At 37.8% G+C, this 22,025-nt stretch overlaps 1 protein-coding gene across 1 annotated transcript in view; it reads right to left on the bottom strand.

The window, feature by feature from the left end:
• ITGA8 (integrin subunit alpha 8) overlaps window positions 1–22,025 on the bottom strand; it is a 1,841,490-nt gene that overhangs the window by 294,363 nt on the left and 1,525,102 nt on the right. The window contains exon 25 of the mRNA XM_044067504.1: window positions 9,153–9,311. Coding sequence (XP_043923439.1) covers window positions 9,153–9,311 — 159 coding nt within the window. The remainder of the gene's footprint in view (window positions 1–9,152; window positions 9,312–22,025) is intronic.

The raw sequence follows: 22,025 nt of genomic DNA, 5'->3' as shown, positions 1-22,025 counted from the left end.
CTTTTAACAGATTGAGAGTAGTTGTGTTTATTTTAGTGGTGCATTGGCCACTCCAAAAAGCTTTGCTGCTTTGGTTACACTCTACCATTTATATTAGTATTGATTTTACTCAGTATAATTGGATACCCTTGTAAGAGCCTTAGAGTAGCTGACTGGTGGCAGCATTGTTACCTTATAGTCTGGGCAAAAGGGGTACAGCTAGTAAATCTTTGCCAGTCTTTCCAAAGAGTGTGTGTGTGTGTGTGTGTGTGTGTGTGTGTGTGTGTGTGTGTGTGTGTGTGTGTGTAAATCAAATACCTAGGTATGGGTGTGTCAGCTACTTGGAAGTGGGACACAGTGCTCCAAAGTGAGTCATGTTTGGGATCTGGAAAGACAAATATTCCAGTCCCAGGTATAGAGTGTGTTCTCTGTGTGCTCTTGGGTGAAATTATGCTTGCTGCAGAGAGGTGCATCTAAAAATACTATGTAAATTAATTTCTATGTTAGTGCCCATCTCTCACCAGTGTCAGTGGTAAGGATTGAGGCTTCTTGATTACTGGATCAGGGTAGAGAGGCCATCACAGGGAACATATTTTCTGGGAGTCCAGTAAGTTGGCAGACTTTAAGGATTCCCTGTGGGATGCACTGTCAGAGATGCTGGGTGGGCAGATTGGTGTGACGAGGGAATGATTTTTCTGAGCTATAATATAGAATCAGAATTGCATAGACAATTTAGGACATTGCTGTCACTAACTATGTTGGCTGCCAAAAAAGCAATTACTAGAAAATTCAAATCAAAATCTAAACCAGCTATATTAGAAGAAGTGAATACAGTAACAGAGATAAAACAACTGGAATTGAAATCTTCTGAAAAGAGTAGGAGCAAACTACATAGGAAAATGGTAATTGTGGGAACGATACATACAGGGGAGGAATGAGGTTTAAAAGAAGACAGGACTTAAATGAGTTATGTAATGTTTGACTGAAAACAATTGAGTAGATTATAAATGATGTATAATGTTTGCAACTGGGAGTGTGTCAGTTTAGTTTGTGATGTAAAGTTCTTGCAAAGGATTGTGTTAGTGTGTTTTGTTTTCATTTATATAAAGGTATGATTGCTTATGTCATAAGTGATGGTTTAATAAAGATGTTTCTTGTTTAAAAAAAGGGGCAGGAATTGAATAATGTATGCAATGTTGGTTAGGTTATATGACATATAACAATATATGTGGACAATGTTTGTTAATTTTAACTTGTTAATAGTTTGATTACTTTTATATAAATGTAAATGTGCTTATGTCACAAGTGATAATTCAATAAAGTGTTTAAAAAAGCCCATAGTGAGTTATACAAATTCTAATAAAACTTGTAATGGTATATTAAACAAACAAAAAAAAGATTGTTTTTCAGGCAGAAGACACAGAAAGCTTGTTAGTACAAATGAGTGTCATGACTGGAAGTGCATGTGTATTAAGTGGGAATATATCATTTTTTTATAAATAGACATATTCAAAATGTATGTTTCTTTCCCTCATTTTAATTTATCCAAATATTTAGGTTCTTTACATACTTTGGATAGGAGGTGATATCATTCTTAAGTTAGGGCATAAGTAAAGTTTATGAAATTAGTATTGTATCAGTGTTTGATGTTAGCCAAAAGTACTCTTTTCAGCAGCCGCAGTGTACCCAGAATTGCCTCATTCTGCAGCTTATAAGGGATTATGTGTATTGTTAACATTTTTACATATGATTATAAATTAATTTTACTAATCCTGTTGCTTTTGACACTAATGGTACTGTCTGCGTATCTTTCTTCCACATTGGTCTCATTTCATCTTGTAAATTCTGGCATTTTAAGACTGTGTCTCTTGGTATATAAGCTGCTATAATTGCTGGGTGTAGCAGTCTCAATGATCGACACTAATTTTGTCCTTTTTCATGGACTACTGTATCTTGTAATCTTGCATCTATTTTCTGAAGTGTTGGTAACTGTGTGATCCAATTTGATACAGACTTCATCACTCTCAGTAATGCTTTGTGGTTCATGTTTCCAATGCTTCTCTGCTATTTCTGTATTGTAGCTTTTACACAATCCCCAATAGAATAGTCTTGCCACATTAGTTTGTCTTTCAGTATAGAGACTCTCAGCCATGAGTGCATCACCCCAGCAACAAGATGTGTAACTACTTTTAGTTCTGTTTTGTAGAATCTGCATTTGTAGGTTTCTCCCACTCTTTCAATGTAAACTACAATGTATGTGGCCCAACAGTCTTTGGCTGTAATTATTGGCTTTTCATCTTTTGGTTTTGAGTTATCTTTCCTTAAATATTCCTTTCTCAAATCTTGATCAACGTGAGATTGCTCCAGATGTTTTCTATACTTGCTGCTATAATTATGGACTTTCCAGGTTTCTTTCCCTCTCTTCTAGTCCCTTTCTTTATATTCTTTCTTTTGTTTTTGGCATTTTTAGTTGATGTCTGATTTTTGTCTACTTCTGGTTTGACTTCCAGTCCCACTTTGTTCCAAAATACTTTTACTAAACTAAGCAAAGGTATTGTAAACCTCTTCTCTTCATGTTTTAAAACTTTCTCTATGTTCAGAGCTGATGAGTTCAGCAAACATGTGTGCAGGCACATGTGCAGTCAGTTTTGAAGAGGACAATACCTCCTTCAGAGTGAGTTATCTAGAATGTTGGCATGCACTGTTTTTTATGTATCACTTAATAAGGATGAAGCATTTTTCTTCTTATTTTGTTCAACTGATTCCGTACTTTTTGGGCCAATCAATCACACTAAAGCTGTAAGCCTGAACAGGAAGAGCAAACTGATTAATAGCTTGTACTTTATTCCTATATGTGAAGGCTATTTTCAATACTAGCTTTAGTCTTCTGAAATAATCCTTACTAAGGTTTGTTCTCAGTTGTTTGTGTTTAATTGCCAAGCCTTCATCTGTTCCCAAATATTTAGTCACTTCTTTTTGCTCAAGTTCCTTTATATCCTTTATATCACATCTCTGTTCAAGGTTGATATTTTATTGGTCCTGCAGCTTTCTTTTCAGAAATATTGCTTTTGCACATTTATCAAGACAAAATGACATTCTTTTACATCTGAGAAAGTTTTCACCATTTGTAGTTGTGCTTTTTCCTCCTCTGATGAACTACTCAGTTTTAACTCATTCTCAAAGGGTAGATAAGATGTCCTTGGACCAGACTAGTTTCTGGGAGTTAAACTGTAACCATAACCTAATCAATAACTTGTAGAATGCTTACCCTGTAGGATGACCTGCTTAGGCATTAGGACATGGTAACATGATCGAATGAATTTCACGTCCCCCCGTTTCATTTGTTTATCTGCACTGGCCTCATGCCCTGTCTTGACAGTCAGGAATCAGGTGTTGGACGTCCATGGATAACTATACATTTTCTCTCTCTGAGTTGAAAATAAACTTCTTGAAGCTTTCCACATCTTTTGCTAACATGTTGTCTGTCAGTTGGAGGAGGGGGTTAAGTGTGTAAACTATAGTTCGTGTGGTACAGGGATTGATTCTCTCTACCCCTATTTACCTACTGTGTGACTTTGAGCAAGTCACTTAACCAGGCATTGCTTCTTGGTCACCACTGAAAAGGGACAGTGTTTACCTGGTTAACAAATGCTTATTATTATTATTATTAAAACCATTAGATCTTGTACCACTGTATCCCCTTAATATTATCAGATAAAGTAAAAGGATTTATACAGAGTCTAAGCCGTGGTCCTTGCATTACATTTTGCATTCGTTCAGCTTTATGCCTGTCAGGGAGGGGGGTAACAGTTGCACAGAAGTAGTGTTGTTTATGTTTAATTCCTGGTATTGGCTCAGGCATTTAATTTCACTCATGCATTTAATTTCCCTTGATTCAGTCTATGGTTCTGCCTTTATTTTAGTAGTGAGGAGATACTTTTAACATAGTGCAGATGTGAAGAACAACTGGAATGGATGTGAGCAATATGAGGGTTTATGTCTACAAGAGAATGCATAGTACTTTGATTCTTTTCACGTTACAGTTTTCTTTTAAACTCTCAGCTTTGTAATGGAATCATAATTACTTTTTTGTTCATGAAGCAAAAGACTTTTTAATGACATTCTCTATTGTTCTTACATTATTCAAAAAAAAAATACTCAAATCAAGAATATGAGAGGTGCAAATGAACAACAGGTATATGAGTAATTTTTTAAATTATTTTGTAATGGCAGCACATTTTAGACTGTCTGATCTAGTGCTTAACTTTACTTGTCAAACAATTGCTGGGATAACAAGCAACCAGCTGTTTCAAGTCAAGCAACTTACAGAATTGTCTTCGCATAACACTTTTTGTGTCTAAGCACTCACTGGCCAAAATAATGCAAACGATGATATAAAACACTTTTCGAAAAAAGAGCAAGCTTGTTGGCTCAGAATTCACTTATAAATATTATGTTTGCTCTGCAGCTAAAATAGGCCACTTGGCTGCTTTGTGTTAATTATATCAACCATAAGGAAATAAATCTTTGCGTTGTATACTGTATACTAATTTTAAGACTAACTAATCTAATAAGACAGAGCATCTATGTTTCTTTCCAATAGTTTGTGGCCAGACATTCTTTTTTGCTGCTTACAAATATTGATATCAACCATGTGGTATTGTGACGCCACTTGGATTGTACATTTTAGTCTTCATTACAAGGCGGTTTCATGCTGTAGAATTGCCAAAACCTCAAGCAATCAAAGCAAACAAACAGAATAAATGGCATAAATATCACAATCCAGCTTATGGAATCCAGTCCAGTCTTTCTTTTAGTTAGTGCTAACTCAAAGTCTCTAGGTAAGGGTTTTCTTAACTTACAGTTATAGGCATATTAGGAAATTTGTATATAAACTGTGAAAAATAAGTAGGCTATGGGGAAAAGCATAAGTAAGCTACTACATTTAAGTTTAACACAGTCAAAGGACTTCCATTTTAATTAAGCAAGCAATAATGCCAAACAAGATGTATGTTATTGTGAAACTACTGCATGTCCAACAGTATTCTGGAGTCCAACATCACATGCGGAGGGCCTCTACAACCATAGACGGAAGTTATTTATACATTAACATACACACTGGAGCACATTATTGTGCTTAGAGAATGGGCTATCTGTTAAATTGTTTTGTATTTCTGTTTTTTTAATTGATATATAGATATAGGATCACTACAGAATACCGAAATTCCACAATCCCGAAATTCTGAATCCCGAGGACCAGAATCTCGAGATTACAGAATCTCAAAAGTAGTGAATGGGGATTGCTGTTCAGTGTGGAACAGGAACTTTGTTGTTCACTCCACTGTAGTGGGATCTCGGAGTTGGTATATTTAAGTTGCAGGGGGTGTTGGAGGTGCAGGGTGGCTTGCTCCCATGCATGCATGTCAGAATAGTTTGTTGTATATTTTACTTTTTTTTAAAAGTTTCGAGATTCTGCAATCTCGAGATTCTGGTCCTCGGGATTCAGAGTCTCGGGATTGTGGAATTTCAGTATTCTGTAGTGATCCTACATATATATATATATATATATATATATATATATATATTTTTTTTTGTAATGTAAAATAGTTCCTCTGCCTAATGCTGCACACTTGCTGTAGTACATATAATTGTTGTTGGAGGAAGAATTTTGCATCCAAAATATAAGTTTAGCAAGTATTTAATGTCTGGCAGTTGGAGGAGGGAGTTAAGGCTATAAACTGTAATTCCTGTGGTACAGGAATTGCTGACAATCAAACTATTTTGACTGAGATAGTGTTATGGTGGAGATTAGGAAATTTGCCATTTTCCCCACTGTAGTGCAGTCTCAGAGCGCACGCGTACACACACACACACACACACACACACACACACACACACACACACACACACACACACACACACACACACACACACACTCACAGACACACACACTAAATCTACTACTGACTTAACCCTTGTTCTAACCCTAAAACCCGGTCACACATAGACACAATAAATACTTCTCCATACCTAACACTTACCCTAACCCTAAAATCACATAGACAGTCACATACAAACTCCCTGCCCAAGCACTTACCTTTGTTGACCAAATGGAACCCAGCAAAATTAGCGTTCGCATAAATGCTCATTGACTCAATAACAACAGCTCATATGTGTTTTGTCCAAGTTAGCTGTAACCTTATATGTATATAAATGTCTAATTAATGCTATTTTTCTGCAGGAGCTTTCCCTTACTCAGGTAAAAAAATCACAGGTAAAGACAGCAATGAGGTAGACATGTATGTGTTTATTCAGTACGGTAAAATGAATGTATTGTATGTTTTGCATGCTTTCAGGCTCTTGTACTATATGCACATGATTGTATTTATATCTTTTTAATTATTTTAAATTTTAATTATTTTGTCTTTTGCATATTTTAATACACCGTGATTCTATTTATTTGACTGTAATTACCTCTTCCATTTCTTAACTATACCCAGACTGAACTTGAAATAGCTCCTTATGGATCATTGGTCTACCCTACTCAATGAATTTAAATAAAAAATAATAAAAATACTGCTGGCAAAGAATAAAGCCAGCTGATGCACTGGGGTGATGAGGAATGGGTCTACGTCAGACCGTCTAATGGCCACATTGTTGAATGTCATCTCATTATCAATGCAGGTCGTCAAACCCCCCACACTCCCTGCTAATTTTATATACCAACTCCAAGATTACACTACAGTAGGGAAAAGGGCAAATTTCCTGATCCCCTCCGTAAAGCACTCTCAGTCAGAATGGTTTGATGATCTGCTCTGTTAACGAGATAATATGTTCAGCAATGTGGCCATTCAACAGTCTGACATAAACCCGATGAGGAACAGTGGGATAGATGAATACAGTAATACCATATGTTAAGTAGCATTTTAATGAAGACACTGAAACCAAAATGCTAATGGCCAATAGTGCCACTTTTGTGAGACAAATGAGAAAGAGAGGCATAGCAGATTAGACTCTATTAGTGGATACTACATTTCAGGGAATGTAAGAAAGGAGAAACCCACTAAGGGCCTTGTAAGCAGAATTGGGGATTTCCACAGAGTTCCAGATGAGTGTGGAAATGTAAGCCTAGTTGTTTTCCCATCTAAGTACAACCCACACTTCTCCTTCTTTAAATATTTTGATTTCCCAAAGGGTATTATTATGTACTTCTCCACATTTTGTTCAAGGTCATAGTTCTGACACCAGTCATTAGTCTGCATCAGACCTTTCTGTAGGTTATCAACTACATTTGGGGAGTCAGTGACTGCCCCCATGTTGCAGTCATCAGCAAACTTGATCAGCCAAAGACCATCTACATTTGTGCTGACATCTGAAAAGTATATCCTAAATATGAGGGAGCCCAACACTGAGTTCTGTGGTACTCCACTGGTGACTGGCTTCTTGCTGGATGTGGATTCCCCCACTCCAATCTGTGAGTCATTTGGCTATCCATCTGGTGATGTAGAGGTTTATATCCAATTTTGTGAGTTAATCTATAATTCCCGAGTATGGTATTATGTCAAATGCCTTGGCCAGGTCAAAGTAGGCAGTATGCACTGTCTTGCCTTCATCCATGGCCTTGGTGACCTTCTCAAAGAAGTTCACAAGATTGAACAGGCAGGATCTACCCTTGATGAAGCTGAACTGGGTTGGGTCTAGAGTTTGGAGATTTCCTATGTTGTTGTTAATCAGATCATGATCATGACTATCTTTTCCATACTTTGCATATGAGGCTAGTCAAACTTGATTATACGACTCACCTAATTGGCTGCAGATAAAAACTCCAGAATAATATGACACTGATGTGTCAGGGTTTGCAACAGCTGATTATACAAGTTAATCTAAGAAAATAAATCCTTCTTGTTTACCTCTCAGAAGTTTCTTACCATAGTGTGAACAAGGTGGAACATAAATAATCCACCACGTGGCTGATTTAGTTCATTGCAGATCTTTAAGTACTTGGGAATCTGGCTAGATAAAAAAGTGAACATAACATGCTAACGGTTTTCTATGGCAAAGATAAATAATGTATTGCATAACCAGTATAATTAACAGTGATTATCTATACACAGATCTCTTTATATTATACCTGTTTATGTATTAGCAAATAAGTTTATAGACAAAAAATATACTGATGTTTCATTTTTGTTTTGTAGCCGATGATTTTTTTCAACAATTACATATCAGCAGCCCTAATTCTGTTTTTTTTTGTGTATAAATGTGCACATACGGATATGCATGCACATACAAGCAGATGGACAGACACACAGACATGCACATGCATGCACACACACTCGCACACATGCATGCATGTGCAGACATGCGTATACACACACACACCATACATTTTTTTTTTTTGTGAATTGTTGACCCTCAGCAATTTGAAGTGTGGAATCAATTTTTGTTGCGATAGGCTGTTAAACTAGATATGCAACAAGTAGTATCTATCATGACAGAGTTGTGGGTGCTACTGACTTTTACACTAACATAGTACATTATGGCAATCATTTTATGCATAAGTTCTCTGCAGAATAACTTTACAGGAAGAGGTATAAATTACTATGATAAAGAAAATACCCTTTGTTGATTACAATGCATTGCATTCCTTTATTCTTTAAGGCCAGCCGCAGAGATACACAGAAAAGATTCAGAATCACTGCTTCATCTAAAATACAACATTATCAATCACGTCACATGCCAGTACTGTACTGGAGTCAGAGTAACAGTACAACAAATATGAACTTATGACATTTCAAGAGAAAAGCAGACATGCTTTTAGCTGACGATTGTCCATTTCAGAAAGACACAATGTACATGTATTAAAGTGATTTTGGCACATGATTATGATAAAGAAGCATCTCTGTATGCATACTCTCTGCATGGCACTGTCTGCTGTTCAGAAGAACTATACAACAAGCACACAGATCTTATTTTGTGAGAATTGACAAGGGTTTAACATCACACATAATACATGGAATGTCACCCTAAATGAAATTTGCTGATTCTATTGACTGTCTTACATGTCACACGGCCTGGCAACATTCTTTGGAAATTACTCTATGTATTGTCGGGACATACACTGTTAACTGAGAATGCAGGGAAAGACATAATTAGACAAAATGGATTCCTACCTCAATTTGTAGTGGATTAATTGCAGGGCTTGTTTGGCACTTCATCGGTCCATATGTCTGCATATGAATTATATACAGAAGGAACTCATCTTGATTCTTGTTGGGCCAGTCTACTTCTAGTATAGTATCACTGATGGTGCTTGGCCCTTGGTTATGAAGCTAGAAAAGAAGACACAATTTTATGATAAATGGTATGTTTCCTACCAGGTATAAGTAAAATAATATTATGAAATTCATTTTACAGGTGTTATATGATCACAGTACCATAGAAGTTTATGAGGCTAATGGCACTAGAGCCTTTTTAAGCCTTGCCATTCATATCCCAATTTTCCCAATATCAATGCCATTGTCCACTGGCTACTATTGGCTTACTACTGATCATAGTAAGATTTGATTTGTTGTGCATAATGTGATGTTTTTTAACTACAGTCAGTTCAAAACAAGTTTAATAAGTCTCAAATATCCTCAAACAGACCATGAGTACATCAAGAGACGTAAATAAAACTTTGTGCCAGACTCTATAGTATGGGCTGAACATTTTCATCAAGGTACAATTTATTATAAGGTTGCTGTTTTTAAGAGTGATTTAGGTAAAGGATGCCATTAAAGGTTGTGATACACTCTATCTTGTCCTTGAACACTTACATAATGAAATATTTTCCAGTCATAGCCATGTGGCTGTATTTTACTGGAAAACAATAAAGTACAATTGTATTAGGAACTTACCAAAATAGTAGATGTTCAAGTAGAAAAAGAAGTCATGGGGATATTTTTTTGCCCTCTCCTCCTCCACTTTTGTTAAGACCCTAGAGATCAAGGGAGAAGACATCTATCATCCAGACTCATGGTATTGCTAACCTTGATTAAAACTTTTCATCTTCCTGTTCAGATGAGAATCAGATGGTACACGTCACTTGACGGTTATATCTAGAAATGTTTTCCTGTGAAAGATCCATTCATGTGGATCTGCGTATGTTCTGCTCAGCCTGTCTGCTATCTCATTATGATCTGAAGAGATGCATGTTGCCATTATGGAGATACCCCTCTGTACTGCAATTTTGCAAGCTCACTTGTAGGAGTTGGTCCCCCTTCGTTGTTTATATACCACATAACTGTAGTGCTGTTTGGATTTGGAGCACTTTATCTTGAATGCTTGGGAGAAAGGCTTTCAGAGCCAGTTTCAAGATGTCTAAAACATAGCGGTATGAAGAGAAGATCACTCAAAATCACATACACCAAGTATGGGTCAAGAGAACAGAAATGAGGTATATCAATATATGAGACAGTATCATACTAAGGGCTTATGAAATCAAAGACAATTCTAGGCATGCAGCAAAGCTAACATTATTTACAATGCATCACACAGGTAGATATATAAACAAGCGACTGTAGACACACTGCACATATTATGGAGGTAATAGGTAGTTTAGTGCCACATAGGCCTACTACAAGTGCAAAGGAAGGAATCCAGAAGAAAATACTCATTTGCTAATTATTCTGATTTCTGTATTAGCAAACACTACAGAGAAAGAAAGAAAGAAAGAAAGAAAGAAAGAAAGAAAGAAAGAAAAGGAGAAAGAGAAAGAGAGAAAGAGAATACTACTACAGCTGGAAGAAGCTTATTCACTTTAGGTATAACATATATACAAATAATTAAAATGAGTGTGACTAGAACATAGTGTTGGGGAGAGCTAACATTTTTGTCTATTTATTTATTTTAAGTCAGTTGGTTATGTTAAAAAGTGTTCACTCAGAAAAGATTTTTTCACTGTTATCATTAATGACACTTAACAAAGAATCCTTGGCAGAAGAACATGTGAAGCAATGAATATAGTGAGAAAGTTCCTCCACGGGGACAAAATATGCTGTTCTCGTCCCATGAATTATCAGTCTTTGCTGCAGTGCTGTGCTCGTTTCTAACCACCACAGATTAAAAAGGAAAACAAATCTAGTTGTCAGGTTCACAGGTGATTTTGTGTATGATATGATTGACATGAAACTCTACTTAGATTTAAGTGTACTTTAAGTATTACTGGGAAGTCACCGCTAAGTGCTTTGATACCACTGGGGGAGGGGTTGTCATACTGGTTATGGTGTTTACCTCAGAGATACACACAGGGTATGATTCTTATCTCTGGTTATTGGCTAGGATTGTAGTAGTCTGCAGATTGATAGCGTAGTATTTTACTATGACTGTATGAATCAGTGTATGCATGTACTTGGTGTAAGTTATGAACTAGTGAAAAAAGAGAGAAAGTACAGTTGTGTACACTTACCATAAATGTAAATGTTCAAGTGTATTCACTGTTGCAGTCATTACATTTTGGTTATCTGCTTGCAGGTATCCCTCAGTCGGCCTGATTAACAAAGTCTTGGGTCCTGCGTCAGTTGCTGTCCCTTCTTCCATGACATCAGGTCGTTAGGGGTATAAAACATGCAGCCGATGCCATTACATCAGTTTTCCTTGCCCCTGATGTCAGGTGCCCCCCTAATGGGGAGCAATTAAATATAAAAGTACAATGATATACCTCCAACAAAAAAGCAAATACACCAAAAAGGCTTTTAAGCATAGTAAAGGAAAGTAGAGGTATAGCCAAAAGAAGTTAGGGGGCTGGAGAGAGGGTAACCAGGACTGCAACAGTGAATACACTCGAACATCTACATTTATGGTAAGTGTACACAATTGTACTATGATCTTCGTGTTTCACTGTTGCAGTCATTACATTTGGGTAGATTCCCAAAGCTGTGGTTGAGAGGAGGAATTTAGATAGCATTAGGACTAGCTATAAGGCCCTGCAAGACTGCAGTGGCAAAGCCAGCTCTGGATTTAGAGAAAATTGGCAAATGGTAATGCTTGGTGAAAGTATGTACAGAACTCCAGGTAGCAGCTTCTAGGATGTCCTTGGTAGGGACGCCTCTGAGAAAGGCTGTAGAGGTAGATGCAGCCCTGGTGGAGTGAGGTCTGATCCCCTGGGGGATAGGTTTTCCATGGTGCTCATAGCAGAAATGAATGCAATGGCCTATCCATTTAGAAATGGTTTGCTTTGAAATAGCCTTCCCCTCTGCCCCTGCTGCAAATGCTACCATTAGTTGTTCAGACTTCCTTTGAGGTTTAGTCCTGCCCAAGTAGAATCTGAGTTGTCTGTGCACATCTAAGGAATGCAGTATCCATTCTGCTTTGTTCTGTGGATTGGGAAAGAAGGTTGGCAAATGAATGGACTGGTTAAGAGCCACACTGGATACCACCTTGGGCATGAAGGATGGATTGGTTCTGAGGGACACCCTGTCCGCATGAAAGATGTTGAAAGGCTCCACTGCCATAAGGGCCTGTAATTCAGATACCTTTCTAGCTGAAGTGATTGCTAAAAGGAAAGCTGTTTTCCAAGAAAGAAATTTTAAGTCTGCAGTAGCAGCTGGCTCAAAAGGAGGTAGAGTGAGTTTCTCCAAAACAAAGTTAAGGTCCCAGGCTGGGGTTGGAGCTTTCCTGGATGGTCTCAAATTTTTGGCCCCTCTGAGGGACTGCTTGAGCAGTGGATGAGAGAAGAGGGGGGGGGGGTTCTGTGTTATGTTGTTGTTGTTTGTCTTTTTGACTTTTCCCAGTTAGGGGTCACCACAGCAGAACTCTGGTCTGCTAATGATTGGCAGTCAATTTTATGGTGCCAAGTTGCCAGCCTGATGCCCAACCTTCAGCGAAGGCACACCCATTCACCCATGTCTTTTGGAGGCCACTCGACCGCGGGGAGGACAGGTTCTGTGTTATAATGAGCTGAAATAGCTTAGGTGTGGATTTTAATGGAGGAAAAAGACAAGCCCTTGTGAAGCATCTCAGTTAAGTATTGCAGAAATCTGAGGTAAATTGGGTGCTGCTGTGCTCATCCCTTGAGATTGGTTCCAGGCACAGAATCTTTTCCATTTTTCAGCATAGGATTTTCTAGTGCTAGGCCTCCTTGCCTCTAAAATGATATCCATCACAGGTTTACTGAGGGATGGTAAAGGAGCGATTATGTAATTAGCCAGGCTGCAAGGTTCAGTGTTAGAAGCTGAGGGTGCAGAATCAGGTTCTCCTGCTGACAGAATAGGGAAGGAGTGTGAGGCAGGTGCCATGGGGATAACTGTGACACACTGCGCAGGAGGGGGTAAAAGTGTTGGTGTGGCCATCTGGAGCAATCAAAATCATCCTTGGTTTGTCCTGTTTGATTTTTAGTAGTACTTTGGAGAGCAGAGGCAAAGGGGGAAGGCATAGACTGATAGGTTTTTCCAGTTGAAGGACAGAGCATCCACTTTCCAGGCTTGTTTGTGGGGAGTCCTTGTGCAAAATTTGTCCAATTGGTAGTTCTGGGGAGAGGCAAACAGGTCTATATCTGGGCTCTCCCATTTTCTTGTCAACATGTTGAAAATCCTTGGTTTCAGTTTCCACTGTCCGTATGCCAGTGTATTTAATTTTCCTGGCAGGAATTGAGCTTGTAGGTGCACTTGGTAGCTCAAGGCTGTGTTCCACAATGCCATGGTTTGTCTGCAGAGGGGGTAAGAATGTGTACCCCCCTGCTTGTTTATGTACCGCATAACAGTGGTGCTGTCCATCTTTACCATTAGTTGTCCTGGAAGAATGTGGACCTTGAAGGCTGTCAGAGCATTCTGTACAGCTAACATTTTTTTTGATTGATATGCAGGTGCATTTGACTCGGTTTCCATTTGCCTGAATGCACTTCCCTGCCAGGTGAGCCCCCCATGCATAGTCTGATGCATCTGTTGTTAGGGTTTGGGCGGCAGGGGGTGGTGTGAAAGGTAGTCCCTTGTTTTGGTGGCAGGCCTCTGCCCACCAAAGGACCTCTAGGCATAGGCAAGGTATGATAGGAATAACTGCTTCTAGATCCTGAGAATGTTGACACCATGGGCTTTTTTGATACCACTGTAGTTTCCTCATATGCACTGATTTGGGGGTAGGTCTAGCCACCTGCTTGGTGTTAGCAATGTGTGGAAGTGAAATCTGTATCCCTGGGACACTGTATTTAAAACCCATTTGTCCTGGGTAATGAGTTCCCAGTTCTTTGCATGAAAAGCAATCTCCCCCCCCCAAAGGGGCAGTCAGTTGATAAGTGCTTGGAAATTTTAAAAGGAAGTCATTGAGACAGTTTACCATAGGGGGGAGTCTTATTACTCCCAGATATGGACGTAGAGGCCCCCCACTGCTTAGTCCTGTGTGTGTCCCCTGGGACTGAAACCTGGGGTTTTTGCTGTGTCTAGGTTTGGCTTGAGAATACCTGAAAGGGCTGCAAAGGACCAATTCTTAGAGGGCAAGTGCCTACTAAATCTAGGAGCCTGAACTTGTAAGAAATCTTTAACAGTTTGCATAGATTTAGCTTTATCTTCCATCTTTTTAAGAACTTTCTCAGCCTTGTTGCCAAACAGGTGGTCCTGATTTAGAGAGCATCCAACAATTTAGCTTTAACATGATCAGGCAAAGATTGCTCCTTAAGCCAAGCATGCCTTCTGAGCACAGACCCAGTAACAGTGGCCCTGCAAGAGGCCTCTAATGAATCAAAACCACATTGCAAAGTATGTTTTCCAACTTGTTCAGCAGAATGCATTACATCCTGCAATTCTTTATTTTCCACACAGTCAGGAATCAACATTAATTTTCTGTTTAAGCAATCCAATAAAATGTTGCTGATACTTTAACATATGAAACTGGCAGTTTAAAGCCCTAATGGCCAAGGTTGCAGAACTGTAAACCTTCTTACCCCATCTATCCAGCGCCCTGGAGTCTCTATCAGAAGGGGTAGGATTTTTAGCAGTAGAAGCCTTAATGCCCTTGGGCCCCTGTGAAATAGTCTCTGGATCCGCAATAGGATTTGTTAAAAGGAACTTATGCAACTCAGGGAACCTGTAGTATCTGTCTGGTTTTCTGGGAGCAGGAGGCAAGGAATCAGGGGCCAAACTAGATTCCGAAAAAACATCATCAACAATGTCTAGTACAGGAGGAATAATTAAATGCCTATGCTGAGGTAGGAGTAAGAAATCCCTAAGCCTCTTTTTTGAATCAGAAAAATCCTGGCTTTCCCAGTGGAAATGCTTCCTTAGAGTATGTAAGGTTTCCCCAAAAGAAAAATCCTCTGGAGGGGAAGCAGAGTGAATGGAGTCCTCTGCATCAGAATCTTCATAAGTAGATAAGGGCAAATCCAGATCATCAGAAGAATCAGAAAAAACAGAATTCTGGTCAGAAGATTTATAAATTACTTCGGTCCTAGGCCTCTTAGAAAGGGGGGGGGGGGTTGGCTACCCCTGATTAGAGTTATTAGATCTTCAGCCATTCTTATTTGTTTTTTAGGCATTGAGGCCTGAGCATGTGGCCTGGGCGTCGGTTTTTTAGGCATGGTTTGAGATTTAGGCCTAAAAGAAGAAGGAGGCATCGGTTTAATATGCAAGTCTGTAGGCCTGAATACACCCTCAGAAGCCAGTGCCTGCACAGCGGCTCCAGACCCATCCAAAGTAGAGACATCTGCGGGTTCCATAGTTGAAGCATCTCGTGGCATACCTGACTCCGAATGGGTCTCAGTAGAGGCTTGCGAATCAGAAGTAGCGGGTATCAGGGGATGCAAAAGAGCCTCACTGACAACCTGACGTCATGGAAGAAGGGACAGCAACCGATGTAGGACCCAAGACTTTGTTAATCAGGCCGACTGAGGGATACCTGCAAGCAGATTACCCAAATGTAATGACTGCAACAGTGAAACACAAAGAACATCCATTTAATATGTGAAAGTAAAAGCAGGGCTGCTACAACTTGTTTTATCACACCATATACAAATGGCAACTAAAGAACATGACATTTTAATAAACTGAATGATGGAGTTGATTTATAACTTATACTAAAATTATGCCTTTACAAAAAGGATAGAAGTTAACTGGGAGAGCTCAGCTGGATAATGTCCTGATTATAGAACTCCCATTTTGTCTGGTTGCTCCACTTCCACAAAAACTATGGAGTCTCAAAGGAGTTCAATATTCATTGATGATTTGGGGGCTGAACCCCCCCCCCCCACAGCATATGTCAGTAATATACAGAAAAAAATCAACTGGGAGAGTCTATTTCTGTGGGGACCTGCACGGGCAAACTCGATGAAACCAAATCATTTTTTTTTTATTTGATTTTAAAGCAGTAAACAAATCTATTATAAAACAAACAAATAGACTATTTACATAGGTCCACAGCTGATCAATACATCAGAGTTATACATCAACAACAATTTTTTTCAAGAAAGTATTTAAGTTTAAGCCAAGATTTATATGAATGTGTAATATTAGAAGCTCTCATCTTTTTAGTGCACAGTTCACTACTGCAAACACTTTTTGCCATACTAATAAATTCAATACTAGAGGAGGTAACTTTACTTTTACTGTTTTAGTAATTACTTTTCTGGCTATAACAAGAATAGACCAAAGAAGAGGCACTTGGGTTTTTGGAATTATCTCAGGAAATGGATCATTAAATAAAATTAAAGATTTTGAAATATTACATCTATCTGACCATAGAGCTTAAATAAAGTTATTTTTTTCCAAAATGGTGAGATGACTTCAGATTCATATACCATATGTGTCCAATCAGCTATCAGAATCACATATTCAGCATTTAATTCATAGGTTCATAGGTTCATAGGTAGGTACTAGGCTATTGGCCCGACAGCCTACGTAAGCCTAGCCAACAAGGTTCCCTAGCTTATGCCACCCAAGAAAGTTATTTTCCTGTGCCACTGTTGAGTAGAGACACAGAATTGATCCTCGGGGTGTATTTCCTATTTTTCATCCACTCATCAAGATTTTTCCTGAAGAGTGCTAATGAAGAACTTTGCTTGACATAGATGGGAAGTCTCTGGGACAGGAATCTATCCCTCCAGCATGTCTTGTTTATTGTGGTGACAAGGTTTAGGTCCCTAGAGTGTGTAGCTCGGAGGGATTGGGATTTCTTTAGGTGTAGCATGTCCAACAGCTCTGGGTTTGACATAGCTTTATATGTTAGGCAGAGGTCACCTCAAAGTAGGCGATATGCTATGGAGTAAAGCTGGAGTTTTTTGAGGCAGTCAGTGTAGGGCATCTGTTTGAGGGCAGTAATCCTCTTTGTGAGGTACTTCTGTGGCCTTTCCAGCTGCTGCAGATGTCTTGTGAGGTACATTCCAAAAGGGGCGTTGTACTCTATAACAGGTCTAATGAGTGTCGAGTAAAGGGGAACAATGACCTCTTTTTTCCTGGATGAGAACCCTTTTATGATGAGGTGTGCCACGTAGAAGGACTTCCTGACTACTGTGGCGATGTGACCATCAAAGGACAGACTACTGTCCACCTGGGTCCCAAGGTCTCTTATCACACATTCGGTGTTAAGTATACTGCTGTCTATGTAGTAGTTCATGGGTACAGAGTTTTTACCAAAGGGGATGACAATTCACTTTTTGGCATTGAGCTTGAGGCCATGGCTCTGACACCAGGCATCTGTCTCAGCGAGGCCCTTCTTTAGGATTTCCACATCATTTGGGGACTCGACTATGGCTCCTAGTTTGCAGTCATCTGCGAACTTCATTAGCCAGAGGCCTTCTGTGTTAGTCTGTACTTCAGAGAAGTAGATACCAAACAGGAGAGGTCCCAGGACGGAACCCTGTGGTATTCCACTTGTCTCTGGTTTGAGGTTAGATTTGGAGTGTGCAACATTTACAGTGTGGGTTCTGTCAGTGAACCAGTTGGCAACCCATCTTATGACATAGGTATTTATACATAGTTTAGTGAGTTTAGCTATAATTCCAGAATGGGGGATGGTGTCGAAAGCCTTGGCAAGGTCAAAATAGGCTGTGTGAACCACCTTACCCTCATCTACGGCTTTGGTGACTGCCTCAAAGAAGTTGATCAAGTTCAGACAGCATGATTTGCCTTTCATAAACCTGAACTGGGTGGGATCTAGAGTTTGGAGGGTACCAATGTCTTTGTTTATGAGTTCCATGATGATACGTTCCATGGCCTTACAGACCAGGCTCGTCAGGCTAATAGGGCGATAGTTCCCGGGATCAGTGGTGGCTCCCCCTTTGTGGAGTGCGGTAACTGTTGCTGTATGCTATTCAGTGGGCACAAAGCCTGATGTGAGGCTATGATTGAACATGGTGCTTAGGTGGGGAGCCAGTTTGTTTTGAAGTTTGTGTAAAATGCAGCCTGGGATGTTGTGCGGTCCCATGGAGGCTGTGTTTTTGGCTTTAGAGAGTGCAGCTTTTACCTGCGTAGTTGTGACTACAGGGACTCTGCATTCTTCCTGTATAGATATGGGCCCTTTAGGGGGTGAGTGGGGGTAAAGTTAGCACTGAACCTATCTGCCAGGATGTTGGCAATATCAGTTGGTTGTGTAATTTTTGTGCCGTTGTTCTGTAACCTAGAGCAGATCTGGGAGTTGCCATTGAGATCCTTGACATAGCTATAGAATGTTTTGTAGTTGTCCTTAGAATCAGTGGCTTTTTTGTTTACATAGCTAGCTTTGGAGGATCTTATAAGGGATCTGAGCTTCTTACTGAGGCTGACCAGGGAGCTCCTCCACTCATGGGATTTTACTCTCTTTTGCAAAAATTTCTTCCTTCTGTTGTACAGTTTGTTTATGGCAGGGGACCACCAGATTGGCTTCCTTTTTTTGGAGGATAGTGTCTTGTTCTGTTTGGGATAGCACAATCCATGCACTGCTTATAGAGTGCATTTGTGTAGGATTCAGCAGTCGTACCTGTATTGTCCATCTACATGTGTGTCATGAAGTTCACCACTTCTGTCTTAAGAAGCATGAAGTTGGCTTTGGAGACATATATTATAGTGGTTTCCTTAATTGGGGGTGGGTTGGGGGCGGGATGTGGATATCAAGGCTCATTAGCTAGTTTAGTCACAATAGTCAAATTCTGTTTGATTTATACATAATTGTAATTTTTGTTAGGAGTGACAAAAGCTCTCTGTAAAAATTAACAAGTGAAAAATTTCCATTATAATGAAGTTGTAGTTTTATCTGTGGATTTTAATATTAACTTCTTGTATTCTTGAGAGGAGTCTTCAATAGTAATTTTTGAGTAGTAGTTCTAATAAGAGTTATCTAAATATGTGAAATCTAACTTAAGAAGTTTATAAATTTATGGAAAATGTGATTTATTTCTCATTGTATTATTATTGTTATTTATTAAGAATTCAAAAAATTTGGGGAACAATTTCATATCTAGGTTAAATAGCTTATTTACCTCTGTGTTCACAAAGGGTCTAAATATTTGAAAAAATAACCAATTCTCAGAATCTTGATTTGTATTTGGACCTTAAATTTTCAACAGTATGTATATCAGTACTTTTTAAGAACTGAGGCCAATAAATTAAATTACTTTGTTGCTTCAATACTGGCATTTTTTTGACGTTATGAGTTCCTAATCAGTCATTTGTATATGCAGTTGGAAACACAGAAAATATTATATTTTTAATACAATGGTTAGAATATGTGAACTTTTGGAAAGAGGAAATTATATTATTTAACTAGGAAATTTGAGACGAGGGTGTTATACCATATGCACAAAAATCTTTTAATAACCAGATAAAACTATTAGGTACTATTTGTTTGTGATTGGTTGTGAGATATTTATTATTTATTAATAATAGTTGTCAATGTACTTGTTTCCATTTTGAATCATAAGATGAATTTATCCACAATGCTATAACTTTTACAATTGTTAAACTAGGATACTAGTCTACTAGATACTAGGAAACTAGGATACTAGGATTCTACAATTATCTCAACTTTTTCTGTGCCAGTCAAAGGAAACTCTTGGTTTATTAGGATGTCAAAAAATGTATGTAGAATATTATTTATCTTCTTCATCATTTTTATTGGTGGAGATAGTACTAAAGATTGTAAAACAAACAATATGTTAGGGAAAATTACCATCTTAATAAATATTAATAACTCTTCCATGGTAAAGAAGAATTTGTTCCAGTTTGTGACTAAATTTAACATTTTATCAACAACTTGTTGAAAGTTTGTTTATATAATTTCTTTACTATTACACATAAAGGTTATACAAGGTATTTTGTTTGTTTGTTTTTCCAGCTGAAGTTAGAATATTTTGTATAATTTTTTAATGTTTTATTAATTAATAATGTACTTGTTTTATTATGATTAAATCTTAAGTTTGAGATTACTTCAAACTGACTCATATAACTAATTATATGTTCAAATGAATTTTCTATATTTCCTATTGTTAAAAAATATCATCAGCAAAGAGTTGAATCTTTAGTCTGAAATCTTCTTTTATTTTGATACCATTAATATTCTAATTGAATCTAATACTATTAGCAAAGGATGCTACAGCTAATGCAAAAAGTAAAGGTGATAATGGACAGTCTTGTTTAGTGTCTTTTTGTAATTTAAAGTAATTAGAAAGAAAATAAACTATTTAAATATAAGCATAAGAGTTATTGTATAACTTGGAAATTAAACCAATTTAAACAGGTACAACAAATTAAATGAGTCAAAAGCCTTATCTAAATTGAGACTAATGATAGAACGTTTTTTTTATTTTTATTTGCATAGTCTAGTAATGTATGTATTCTTATTATATTATCCTATCCTTGTCTATTTAAAATAAACACAGTTTAATCATTGTTAATTAGTTTGGGTATAAGTATTTTCATTTTGCCAGGTAAAATGGACAGGTACATCTTTTAATCCATGTTTAAAAGGGAGATGGGTCTATATGCTGAACACTTTGTAGGATCCTTATCTTGTTTTAAAATAGGTGATATAAGGGAATATTTCCATGATGGGGGACTTCAGCAGATGTTTTTATTTCTCTATAAACCTTATCTCATATTTTAACTGCATCATCCGGTAGTATTTTATATAGTTCTGGTATAAGACCATCTAAGCCTGGCACCTTATCATTTTTTAACGTTTTTATTTAATCTTTTATTTTTGTTAAAGTGAATGCTCTATCAATTTTTTAATCTGTTCACTTGCTCCTCTATAACTTATAGTTTCCCTTAGAAAAGTTTTAACTATATTATTGTGATCTAGGTTATTTGTAGTATTATTTATATTTTCATAAAATATTTTAAATCCCTCAGGAATACCTTTAATATTGGTTCTAATTTCTTTTTTCTTTTTTATATGTGTTATAAAACTTCTTTGATATGATTTAGTTTATTTATTTTCTTTGATCTAAGAGCAAGTTTATGCAAGCTTAAAGGGTTTATGAGTATGCCTGAAGCTTAATTTTTTTCCAGGTTTATTGAAACGTTATGATTTAAAATTTTGACATATTTTGTATTTAAGCTTTTAAGTTCATACTGATTGACAATGTCATTTAGTTTTAGAATGAAATCAAATATTGACAGCTCTGCTCTCAATACTAAGGACCAGGCCTACTTCCTAAGCTGCACTGTCAAGGGCTGATAAATGAAGACATGAAGAGAGAGACAGTGACGTTGTCAGTAGGTAAGCAGAACACTGTTAAAAGAAGTTATGAAACTCATATTTAGTACGAATAAAACCTGAACATGTAGTGTCTTTATTCTAACCTGTCTAGTCTAAACTTTTATTTATTCATTTTTAAAGCCAGTTTGGTATACAAGTTCCATTGTGTTCTTATGTGGTAAGCGCTACCCTTGAATTGTATGAGTTGTGGGTGGTAATTAGGAGTTAAATTCACTTCTTAATGAACCTCATCTTCAAAATCCTGAAACAGAAAAGCTGATAGTATAAAAATTCTGAATAGGCCTGAATGCAAACTGCAGGAGTGATTATTTCTTGGAAGGGGCAAGCTCCCTGAGGTTGAACACACTGGAGAAGAAGATGAATACTCAGTTGTTCATAAAACAAGTATT

The sequence above is a fragment of the Protopterus annectens genome, chromosome 3.part1 (genome assembly GCF_019279795.1).
Source record: "Protopterus annectens isolate FY-2018-M chromosome 3.part1, PAN1.0, whole genome shotgun sequence".
Classification (NCBI taxonomy): domain Eukaryota; kingdom Metazoa; phylum Chordata; order Ceratodontiformes; family Protopteridae; genus Protopterus; species Protopterus annectens.
Note: the sequence above shows the minus strand (reverse complement) of the source record. Positions and strands in the feature narration are given on the sequence as shown.